A 12,667-nucleotide genomic window follows, 5' to 3' on the forward strand; every position below is an offset into this window, starting at 1 on the left:
CAAATCGTCTCTTTATACGGGGAAAAAAAGGCAAATCACTCGAGGAATTTACCTGCATAATGTATATTAATTCAAGAGAAGTATTTTAGTGAATATATTATCTTACTGTCTGTGGAGAATTCAAGTAAAAGAAAACATTCTACGATCGATTCGAGTGGAAAGCGTCGACCGATTGGGACTAAATCATTTCACAAAAGTGTTGGTAAGAATTCAGAGGATGTCTTAATTAAAAGTTCTGCATTTGTGGATGATTAAAAGCATTGTGTGGAAATACGAACTGGATTTCACTGAATGGTCATTGCTCAAATGGCCAAGTTCTTCCGTGGGTAAGTCCAATATTTGTATATTTCTCTTGTTTATCTCTCCAAAGGAAACACTTCATATCGCTTGAAGTCTTTTTCACTGTGTTTCCACTTTTCTGCTTCTGGACAAATTTCTCTAATTCTTCCTGACTATTGCTGAAACTTCCGTCGCTCGTACTTGCGTGTTGTTGTTTTTCTCGGGTATTTTGTCTTCACTGGATAGTAAAACTCACTATCTGAATGATTTTCTTCGGTCATAGTAAAACGTATCGATATTTGGTATAATTTTTCTTTGTCAGACTTTGATTTGAGAGTTGAAAATTGCTAGCATAATTTTGCTTTGGTCGCCCGAGCATTGGTGTCTCTCTCAACTCACAAAAGGAAGATTTTTTCATGATGCCCGACCATTATCATAGGATCTTGCCCGATCTTCAGCCAATCAGAGCGCGCGTATGATCGTTGCCATATAATAAATGGCTTTAAAATTTTAAATTTCTGAATGATGCTTTTTTTAGGCAATCCTAGCTGGCGGTGTGTATGTCCTTGGATTTATAAGGGTTTCAATTCTTAAATTTCCTGAATGATGCTTTTTTTAGGCGATCCCAGCTGGCGGTGTGTATGTCCTTGGATTTATAAGGCTTTCAATTCTTAAATTTCCTGAATGATGCTTTTTTTAGGCGATCCCAGCTGGCGGTGTGTATGTCTTAGGTCAGGAGCAGGACATCGTCGGGGGTAACTTCAGCGCAAGTGAGGCATTCCTCGGGCACCTTAGCCAGATGAACATTTGGAACTACGAAATCGACGAAAACGAGATCAAGGAGATGGGCCAACATTCAGACCATCGCCAAGGCAACGTAGTGGCATGGAGCGACTTCTTGTTGAAACTGGACAGCAATGTGCGCAAGATTCAACCATCGGCCAGCAGGCAAGGCATGTGAGATGAAAATCAACTGTACTGTGGTCATGGCCAGTGCTATTATCATCATTATCATACAAACAAATACATATTTTATTAACAATATACATTGCCATACTTAGCATCACCATAATCAAAAACCATTAACGTCATCTTCACCATATTCGCCATCATTATAATCTTTATTATCATTATCTTTATAAATAGAACATCATCTGTATTATTTAATCTATACTACCATTTTATTTTTAGACTTTCATCGGGTCAAACAAATAGTAAACTACAAAGTTAATTTGATATATATTATCATCACTATTATAACCAACTCCGTCATTATCACCATACCACAACATCATATGATTTTAAATATGTCTTTGTTCCGATAGCCAACAAATGCTGGAGCAACTGGATCGACAGGAATGATCCAACAAGCTCGGGCGACAGCGAAAGTGCCTCTGACGCATGCGCGAACTCTGCCTCATATGACTGCCAGACGAAGGATGGAAGAGGCTTGGATGAGGTCATCGTGACAGTCAAGTGCTCAGCTTCAGGAGTCACGTGCCTCAACAGCGAACAAAAGGACGGCAGGACCTGTCCGGATTTAAAGTTTAGAGCCGTCTGTACCTGCCCAGGTAAGATACAGACGCGCGTCTTCCCTCCCTCCATGCCACTGAAAACACAGTGGCCAGGTAAGAAAAAAAAAACTAAATGCCATCCGACTTTTTATTGCTCCTTCTAGCTACCCAAGCCTGCACGTCCAACACATGTAGAAATGGCGGAAAATGCGTAAACCTACCACTCGGATTCAAATGCATCTGCCCTGAGGGATTTGAGGGAAGATACTGTGAGACAGGTAAACCTGACCAACAGCAAATAAACACATTGCTTTGAGACGGGTAAGCATGAATGTTTTAAAATACTTTTACTGCAAACCTGGAACAGAATCATGAGTTGAAATGTATCTTTGCTGTTTACATGCGAAAATCGAACATGAACAGTGATTAAAATACTTTACTTTGAAATTGGAAAACTACAGTTTTAATTTTTGACATGATTCTGCCACGACATTTTTAAGTATGGCATTCATATTGGATTACTATAAGTTAAGATATAAAATTTGTCCCTTTTTCTAATAAAGCTTATTATTTTCATCCCCTCAGTTCTTAACTGCCCCAACCCTGGTTCTATTGCAAACGGTCAAGTCAGGTTCTCGCGGTCAGCTCAGTCTGGCTCCTACACTTCGGGTACAGTTGCGACATTCACGTGTAACAGCGGGTTTACCAGGTCTGGCCCGGCAAGTTCAACATGCAGATCTCGTAAATGGCAGGGAGGAGTTACAAAGTGTCTTGGTAAGAGGAAACCGAAAACATTCTAAGAACAAACATAATCATATTGCCAACTCAGGGTCTACTGCCGTAATTCGCTATAGAATGTTATCTCCAGCATTGTCGGGGAAACACCTGGCATTACTGGGACCGACAATGCCTTGCTATTTGAACACTATGTTGTACAATGTCCTACGATACAGCTGTTAAGGCGGAATCAGTTAGGGCGTTCGGGTGTCGAACGAAAGGCTGGTGGTTCAAGCCCACTCAGGGACGAAAGTGTATTTTTTTCACAGCTTAATACTGCTTTAAAGTAGTGCCAAAAACAATTAGATGCAACGAGTTAAGTTCAGTGTGCGTCAAAATCTCTGTGGCGCAATCAGATAGCTCATAATTTAACAATTCTATTTGTGGCAAAGAACACTTAGAAGCTCATTAATTAACGAGATAAAATGAGCAAATAAATCATAGTTTTATAATTCGAGAGTTTTTCACCTGATTGGATTATAGCTTGGTCCAAGTGGTTGGAAGAGTAAACCTTTTGCATTATTAGATTTGTGTATTTTTTTTCTTCTTCTAAACGTTGAAACGTTTTTCAATTATCGAAAAACAATTATTCACCGCCCCATAACTCGAGAAGGGTTAATCTGATTTCCAAATTACTTGGGTCAGTTAATAAAGAGGTCAGACCTAATTTATGTTTAAAGTTTGGTGAAGTTCCGTCTATAATCAAGAGAGCTACGGTGCCATGAATAATTTTTTCTATTGTTTTTCGATAATGAGGTGTTTTGGGCCGTTTTCTACACTGAAATAGCCGTTGAAATATAGGTCAGTTTTACCTCATTAACAACAAACAATGGAAAAATTATTCATGATGCCATAATTGGAGAATTTTACATCTGATTGGCTCATATCTTGAATCACGTGGTCGTCAGGATAACCTTCATGCAATATTAAATTTTGGATATTTTTCCTTGAAATTCAAGAGAGATATAGCATAATGAATAATTTTCCTATTGTCTTTCAATAATGAGACAGTTTTGCTTGTATCATACAGTAAATAAAGGGATATAGGTTGAACTTAACCTCATTATCAAAAAACAATAGGGAAATTATTCCCCGCCCCATAAGTCGAGTACTTTGAATCTGATTTCCCAATTACTTGAGCCAGTTAATGAAGAGGTCAGACCTAATTTATGTTAAAAGTTTGGTGAAGTTCCGTCTATAATCAAGAGAGCTACGGCGCCATGAATAATTTTTCTATTGTTTTTCGATAATGAGGAGTTTTGGGCCGTTTTCTACACTGAAATAGCCGTTGAAATATAGGTCAGTTTTACCTCATTAACAACAAACAATGGAAAAAGTATTCATGATGTTGTAATCCGAGAATCTTAGATCTGATTGGCTCATATCTTAAATCACGTGGTCGTCAGGATAACCTTCATGCAATATTAAATTTTGGATAATTTTTCTTGAAATTCAAGAGAGATATAGCATAATGAATAATTTTCCTATTGTCTTTCAATAATGAGACAGTTTTGCTTGTATCATACAGTAACGGAAATTATTCCCCGCCTCATAACTCGAGAAGGGTTAATCTGATTTCCAAATTACTTGGGTCAGTTAATGAAGAGGTCAGACCCAATTCATGTTAAAAGTTCGGGGAAGTTCCGTCAATAATCAAGGGAGCTACGGCGCCATGAATAATTTTTTCTATTGTTTTTCGATAATGAGTTGTTTTGGGCCGTTTTATGCACTGATGAAACCGTTGCAATATAGGTCAGTTTTACCTCATTAACAACGAACAATGGAAAAAATATTCATGATGTTGTAATCCGAGAATCTTAGATCTGATTGGCTCACAGTTTGGATCACGTGGTTAACAGGATAAGCCTAATTCAATATCAAATCATAGAGAATTTTCCTCGAAAATCAAGAGACATATGGCATCATGAATAATTTTCCTTTTAATAACTCTTAAACCACGGTAACACAAAATGATTTACTAGATACCATTCAAGTCTCTGTGGCGCAATCGGTTAGCGCGTTCGCCTGTTTGACGAACGGGCTGGGGGTCAAGCGCATCCTGGAACGAAATTTGGGTTTTTTTTGGCAAAGTTAAATGCTTTGAAATAAGTGCCAGAAATTCCACGAGTTAAAGGGGCAGTGTCATGGTAAGACGTTTGCAATAGCTCTACGGCCGGGACACAATGAATTTCAGTCAAATTCTAATATTGATTTATAAATTCAAAGGAAAAATGACCACAAACTGTCAAGAAACATAGTTTTCAATAAAATATTGAATATTATTTTAAAAAGGCATTGACATCTGTTTGTAGACAATCAAAAGCCTACAATAAACACGAACTCCAGACATGCGCAGTACCATGACGCTGCCTCTTTAAGTTCAACGGTGATCGTCCAAGTCTCTGTGACTGCCCTCTACCACTGACCAGGTGAAATCCGACCTGGTGGGGATTTTTACCCGACCTGGTGGGGTTTTTTTTCCTCCCCGGTTCTTGCTAAGTTTTCGGACTCTTCCTGGCAAAGTTCTCACCCTGAAATTTCCCCCCCGTACAAAAACAGACATAAAAAACTTGCCAACGACCTGGCGAACTATTTGCCAACCTGGTAAAAGCTTTTTCTGGAAAACACGCCGGGAAATTGTCATTCGCAAAGTCTGTTACAAAGTGGTGTTACGATGATGCAAGGTCAAACGCCAATGTTCCCCTTGTCTTGTTCTACTTCAAGCAAGTCATGTGGGACGAGACTCTTTTTATCGGGGGTCTGTAAGTAAGAGAATACATTCCTAGAAAATATAAGTTTTATTTGTTTTAGGGTAATTAGTAAGCAAACTCATTGTTCTCCGCTCAACTCGAGTCCTGAATGTTTCAGATGTAAATGAATGTCAAATGAACAAGTGCCAACATTCCTGTGAAAACTTTGACGGCGGCTACAAGTGCGCATGCGCTAACGGCTATGCTCTTAGGTCAGATGGTACTTGTACGGGTAAGTATTTACGTTTAAAATAAAATAAAATGCAAAATATAATGATTAAGTGGAATATAATCTTTTTAATGGATCTCCGGCAAGATATAAGACAACTGAAATTTGTTTATACTTGTTTGCTTTTATCCCGCGTGATTTGTCGAAGCAGACATACGTATATTTCTTTGTGTTTCAGCTTGTCACGCAGTAAATTGTGATAAATATTAGAACACCTTTCTATTGTTCAGATATCGACGAATGCGCAACAAACAACGGGAATTGTCAACATAAATGTTATAACACAGCCGGAAGCTATCGCTGCATGTGTCACAGTGGATACGCGCTGACGGCGGACAAGCACGCGTGTCAAGGTTAGTGGATACGCGCTAACAACCGACAAACGCGCGTGTCATGCGTGCGCGTGACATTATGGCTATTGCATGACGGTCGAGCGTTCTAGAAAAAAAAAGTTGATAAAATGGTCTTTTAAAACATATAGCTTTTAAACGTTTTTCTTCTTCTTCGAACGTACAGACGTAAACGAGTGTTCCGGTAACCAGGGGCGCGGAAACTGCCAGCACATCTGTATTAACGGCCTCGGCACGTCCAGCTGCGCCTGCAGGAGCGGGTTTACACTCAACTCAGACGGCAGGACATGCAAGGGTGAGGGGCTACCGCAAATTTAAGGGGGGGGGGGGGGAGAGGGAGGAACCTGTTAACCAAAGGGAAACCAAAAGGAGGGCTCCATGAGGATTTTCTGTGAAAGTCACTTTAAAAACGACTAAATGAAAAATAGAAAATTCTCCCCCCCCATATCCACCCAAGCTCATACCTTTGTCTTTTGTGCCCTCCACCTCTCAAACCCTCATCCTTTTCCTCCCACGGACTTCAACCCATGAACATGACTAAGCCTTGATACTCATCACCAGAGATCACATGCCCCGCCCTGGCAGCACCAGCCAATGGAAACAGCAGTCCCACTGGGGTGACATCACTCGATAGCGATGTCCACATTACTTGTAACGACGGATTTAGGCTCGTGGGCTCAGCTACGCGAACATGCCAGTCGGATGGCCTGTGGTCTGGTCTGCAGCCAAGTTGCGTAGGTAGGTACAGTGTTTGGTAACCTAGGTTCTCGTCAGGATGGAGTATCTTCGGTTGTCACGGGGCGTTTCGTGTTTCTTCGGTTGAGGAACCCGTTGTTGATCTGATGTCACTCGAAAGCGTCACTGTTGTTGCCTATTCCCAGCCTCTCTTGTCTTCGCCCAACCACAGGAACCTTGGACGTCAGGAACTAGAAGGGTGTAATAAGGGAAATATTTTGGCTTTTATAGTGCAACGCGCGCTACCGTGGCCACCTGTGGCCACGTGGTCACAGTTCTTTGAGTAAACCGATAAGAACCCACGAAACGTGATATCTGCTTGGCATGAACTTCGTAGGCATCCAGCGAGGCAAAGACATGCTTCAGTGCAAATCATAGATCGTCGAAATCGTCCTTTATGTCGCTCGTGTCAATCAAATACTCTGCTTTTCGCATGCCAAACGGTTATATTTTTAAAACTTGTATTGGTGATCTTGGTAGTGCGTCTGATAAATATATCTATGGTCGAGATTTGCGTCGTCCCTAGGCTGCTCTCTATCAGCACATTCTAGGGAACCAAACATGGAAACGAGGCTATGTTGGCATTCCCGATCCCCTACAACGGCGTTAAAAGATTAGATTTGTGTTTATAACAAAACCTATATATTTGTGATTACTCATTATTCCTGAAAATATGGGTGTTAAACAATACTAATTATTTATTTCTTGACAAGCCATCAAGTGCGTGATGCCGTCGGCGCCTATGTATGGCAGCATAGTGGGCAGTAGCAGCAGCTTCAACAGTGTCATCAAATACACGTGCAACAGCGGCTACCGCGTGTCCGGTGGGGATGCACAGCGGACATGTGGCAAAGACGGCGAATGGAGCGGTTCTCAGCCAAGGTGTATAGGTAGGCCTGATGTGAAGGAGCCAAACATTTATATCTATTCTTTTAAAAGTTCACCTTCCTCTAAACAAATTACACAAATGTTTCAATTAAAAGGAAAACATTTGTTTTCTCGTCTATGCAACCGGTAAGTCATTATTGTTCCATATCTATAATGTTCCTTTTTCTTCCTAGCTGCCGCTTGCCCCGACCCGGTAGCTCCCGCCAAGGGTTTAGTGGTCGGCCTGCAAAGGAGTGTGGGGGATACTGTACGCTTTGAATGTCAGGAAGGATACCGAGTATCCGGCAAGGCCTACTCCGTTTGTCAATCAAGCGGATCATGGGACAGCCCTACTCCAACTTGCGCAAGTAAGATTGGTTATTCATCTACATGTACATAATGAAATACTAACCCTAATACAGACAATGATGAAATATAATTAAGCACTATTCGACGCGGTAATGAAACGCGAATGGAACTGTTGAAAAATGCGTTTGTCATTTATTGCATAGCCATATACGGCACAAGTGGACCATTATTACCAAGGAATGGATCTAGAATGGTAAAAATGAGGCTTGATTACAGGTCTGGGTTTCGATGCTTTATCTGTTGTTTTAAATTAAATAAAGAGACATAAATGACTTTTATACACCCAATCTACCCCATGCCTCTGTATCTTCTGATATTGGCGACTTATAACATTTTTTAGTCGTGGATTGTGGAAAGCCTCCAGCTCTTGCCAGCGGTAGTATCGTTGGCTCAGTTTACACATATGGCAGTAAGATCCAATACAGATGCATTCAAGATTGGCATTTGTCCGGTCCGGCGGAGAGGGTCTGTCAGGCGGACGGCTTATGGAGCGGCAAGGCGCCAGTTTGTCTCGGTTAGTACCCCAAACAAATTGCACGGCCCATATACATTTAACATGCTTGTGAAGTAGCAAAACGATGCAATTCACACACTCTTGTTAACAAATTCCATACACTTACTCTACAGAACGAAGCTGTGGGAACCCCGGCAACTTGGCTAACGGCAAGAGGACTGGTGAAGACTTCACCTACGGAAAGGTGGTGACGTTTACTTGTAACAGTGGTCACGTGATGAGCGGGTCTTCTACCCGGACTTGCCAGACAAACGGAAAGTGGACCGGAACCCAGCCTACATGTGATCGTAAGTAGACAGACCCCATCCCCCCACCCTGGTGAAATTTTGTCACAGTTGATGAAGAATAAACGGTCTGTATCTTCAATCTGATTGACACTAAAAATAAATCCCCTTGGTTATCTAAATTTATCTAGGTGGAAGTTTATAAAAGGAATATAATTTTTTAGTATTTTAATAGCCTCAGGACACTTATTCATTACTTTCAGCGCATTAGAAACACGATTTTTACCATGTCATCTTCCTCTACCTTTTAGCTGCCATATGCGGTGATCCAGGAGCACCCGTAAATGGCGAAAAGACCGGAGCATTTACCTACGGAAGCACACTTACATACGATTGCATGCCGGGATACAAGTTGGTTGGGGATCGTCAACGCACTTGCCAAGCTAACGCCCAGTGGACTGGGTCACAGCCTCATTGCACTGGTGAGTAGCGTTGACGTCGATCAGTGTGAAGACTCTTTTTCTCTTAGTCCGGCTCTTGTATTAAGCGAATCGAAATGTCGCACGCGTGTTAAACTATTTCCCCGCCGATTGCTTTCCCGCCTATAAACTTTCTTTTCGGCGCTTTAATTTTAATAAAAAGGATTCTGACCTCATTGTGGATGGTTTATCTCTTGCAAATTGTCCGCTGTATTTAAAATGTTAATGTTAACAAAGGAGGGGCAGATCAGCATTCTTTAACTATGTTCTTCTTTTCAGCCACCAGTTGTGGCGCTTTGATGAATGGTCCAACTGGTCAGATCCAATCGGAGAATTTCCCTAATGGATACAGCGATAACTCGTACTGCAGGTGGAAGATCACTGTAAGATCCGACCGCCAAGTCATGATCACATTCAACACGCTGCAGACACAGGCCGAGAAGGACAAGGTGGGGAGAGGAGAACCCGCTTAACACGAACTATAAACAGAGATAAAACCAGCTCAAGGGGGAGGAGAACCCGGTTAACACTAATTCTAAACAGAGATAAAAACCAGCTCAAATTGGCAGGGTTTCGAGTTATCAGTGCCAATGGAATCAAATATTTTAGCTGCTTATAAAGAAATATGAAGGAAAATACTTGGAAAAAACAAAACACTTTTAGTTGACAGCAGTTCGAAGCTTTACCACATTTCCCAGTTATAATATCTAGATTTTTCGGCAAATAAAAACGTAAATTTCTAGGTCCGCTAGTTTCCGTAGATTCAATAGAAAATGACTCCTATAACTATTGCTAGTGATCAGTGCTCCACTGATCTTCTTCTGAGCCCCCTCAAACAAACACCTTTGTTTTCATGGCCCGAAAAGGCACACAAATTTGATTTTGGTTTAAGTTTAACGTGATGTACGAGTTACAGAGAGTTCGAGGAGTAACCGAGGGTTTGAATTACCGTATGTTCCGGTTATTGAGGGTTTAAGTTATAGGATTTCAAATGTAACCCAGTTCTAAGTGCAAACATTCTACATGTCCACAGATCGAGGTCTATGATGGCCAGTCTGGCGAACTCATCACCACGCTGTCTGGTGTCCACACCAAGCCTATCTCTATCACTTCTAACTCGAACGTCATGGATGTGCGATTCTCGTCTGACGCCAAGGATTCAGCTGTGGGATTCCAGGCTTCGTATCGAGATGTCTGTACGTATTAGTAAACGTTTTAAAGCCTCTTGAGCAGAATTGAGTTACACAAGCATGAAAAAATGTCATATCCATAGATTATTGCTTACTTTTACAGTAGAATAGAGCTGTTTTTTATTGTAAGAAGGATTTGATTTTATAGTCATTCAAGTGGATCTAGTTTGCTTTTGAAATTTGCAATTAAATTAATTTGAATTAAGTCTTTTATTAAAGTAACACATTGAGAACACGTGTCTCGCAACCTGTAGTGCTTTACGGGGACCAAATAAATGAGCAAATACGCGTAATCCGAAGACGTGGCAAAGCATGCAGATCTTGCTTTAGTTGCTACGCTCTACAGCGAGAATTCCGTAAACGAGTAGTTAAGCGACCACGTCTGCTCAATGGATGTTCCTTGTAGTAGGATTGCTTCTCTAATGTCTCTATATGCTTGCATTGTAGCCTGTGGAGGAGTGGTTACCACGCTGGACAGCACCATCCAATCTCCAAACTTCCCGAACTACTATCCTCTAAACGCTGACTGTGTATGGGTGGTGAAACCAGGCCGGGCATTCCAACTTGAGTTCGCGTCTTTCCACACCGAGGACAGCTATGACTTCTTGAGGGGTTACGGCTCAATCAATTCAAACGAAAGTAAGTAGAACAAGATACAGTAGCAGAGAAAGCGGGGATAAAGATGACGAAGAGGCCTGGAATTTTCTTAGAATATCTTCTTGGTATGTTTCAGGAACTTCTTGGAATGTATTTGAATATTCTAAATTTGTCTCTGAAGCTTCTTTGAGTGTCTTGGGAATCTTCTAAGAATGTTTTTGAATGTTTTAGTATGTTCCAGGAAATTCTTAGAATGTATTCGAATGTTCTAAGAATGTACCTGAATCTTCCTTAAATGTCTAAGAATATTTTAGAATGTCTTTGGATTGATAAAGAATGTCCCTAGAATCTTCTTCTGGGATCTTGGAACCTTCATAGAATGTCTTGGAACCTTCTTATAATGTCCCTTTTTTCGTGTACCTTAGTTTCAAATACACCGAATAATGATTATGTAGTAAGGGAGGTTTGAGCCGGCACACCTTAAAAGGCCTTGAGACGTATTCAGGTCGTATCCAATGTGAGGTTATTTATGGGAAGGTACGTCATCCCTCTACACGCCTACGTCTTCCACTCTGACGCTTACCTGTTATATTCCCTGCCTGCATACGGAGGTCGTACCTTAAATACGTGGGCTGATATTCTATATTTGTACGGGTTTTTAAACGCACTCGTGATTAAGATTCTATAATCTACACTACCCACTTCGATGACGCACTAAACAGCTTATATGACAAGGGTCTTTAAGTACCATTACCTCAACACAAACATCATACGACAATTTATTCAAGGACGGTGCTTTTTGAGATTAAGTGTGGCGTTGAGATATTTTATGATTACGATATATAGATAATATATAAAGGTGTTTTAATTATTTAAGGTGTTTTTAAGAACCTTGTTTAACTTTTTAAAGTTTCAAAGTCTGGCTTTATTCTTGTTCATTCTTCTCAATATCCTTTTCTCCTAGTTTTCTTTCTTTATTAAAGCATCGATTAAATACTTGGAAAATACTTTCATTGACAAGAAACCTAAAAATAACCTTTTTCAAATTTAAACTATACTTTATAAAGGTTATAATGTTAGGATCTCCCATGTAATGTAAAACGACGGTCTGATTGTTGACATGTATAAGAGTAGACCAATCACGCCGCCATTTTACGTTCCCGCACAACAACGAGTCGCAAAAAGCATCCATTTCCATCAGCTAATATTCAAGCAATACTTTCAATCAAATACTGTTAACGAATTGTCAGACTTCAATCGTATAGCGGATCTTGAAGTTTCCTGCAAATAAACCGTTGTAAAGAATAACAAATAAGTGTCTGATGAACTTTCTTAAATATCTTGTCCCTTTTCCCCAGAATCCGAGAGAGTATTTGAATACTCAGGAAAATGGTTCAGAATGGAGCATTTCCAGGCGCCATCAGGAGTCATGATGCTGCATTTCCATTCCAACTGGTACAACAGCAACTTCAACGGCTTCCAGCTCTCTGTTAGGAAATATCAAGTCATCGTTGGCAAGAAGAAGAGAGAAATTACAATATGAGATCCTGAGGTTGTTCTATAAAACGGTGATGGTTAACATCTACTTTGAATAATCAAGATTAATAAGGAATAAAAACTGACATGGAATAAAATTTTCAAGAAGTGAATGTTGTAATTTTTCTTTAAGGCTGATTCACACGCGCCGATTTTTTATACGTTCGATGTCGGTCCGATTAAAATTTGAAGCGACTCAAAAGATTTTTCGTCTTGGGACCGACTTCTCTCTCCAAAAGACCGAAGCAAGAGCCATG

General features: G+C 40.6%; 1 protein-coding gene across 1 annotated transcript in view; it reads left to right on the forward strand.

Annotated features, from left to right (window-relative positions):
- LOC5506043 (sushi, von Willebrand factor type A, EGF and pentraxin domain-containing protein 1) overlaps positions 1-12,523 on the forward strand; it is a 32,597-nt gene extending 20,074 nt beyond the window's left edge. Inside the window, exons 21-37 of the mRNA XM_048733324.1 lie at positions 980-1,232; positions 1,605-1,850; positions 1,958-2,071; positions 2,379-2,567; positions 5,439-5,552; positions 5,780-5,902; positions 6,066-6,194; positions 6,461-6,637; positions 7,348-7,524; positions 7,696-7,869; positions 8,211-8,384; positions 8,498-8,671; positions 8,920-9,090; positions 9,367-9,536; positions 10,121-10,283; positions 10,725-10,916; positions 12,233-12,523. Of these exons, the coding sequence (XP_048589281.1) occupies positions 980-1,232; positions 1,605-1,850; positions 1,958-2,071; positions 2,379-2,567; positions 5,439-5,552; positions 5,780-5,902; positions 6,066-6,194; positions 6,461-6,637; positions 7,348-7,524; positions 7,696-7,869; positions 8,211-8,384; positions 8,498-8,671; positions 8,920-9,090; positions 9,367-9,536; positions 10,121-10,283; positions 10,725-10,916; positions 12,233-12,417 (2,925 nt within the window). The 3' untranslated portion in view covers positions 12,418-12,523. The remainder of the gene's footprint in view (positions 1-979; positions 1,233-1,604; positions 1,851-1,957; positions 2,072-2,378; positions 2,568-5,438; positions 5,553-5,779; positions 5,903-6,065; positions 6,195-6,460; positions 6,638-7,347; positions 7,525-7,695; positions 7,870-8,210; positions 8,385-8,497; positions 8,672-8,919; positions 9,091-9,366; positions 9,537-10,120; positions 10,284-10,724; positions 10,917-12,232) is intronic.
- Positions 12,524-12,667: the final 144 nt, after the last annotated feature.

Source organism: Nematostella vectensis, chromosome 10 (genome assembly GCF_932526225.1).
Source record: "Nematostella vectensis chromosome 10, jaNemVect1.1, whole genome shotgun sequence".
NCBI classification, from domain to species: domain Eukaryota; kingdom Metazoa; phylum Cnidaria; class Anthozoa; order Actiniaria; family Edwardsiidae; genus Nematostella; species Nematostella vectensis.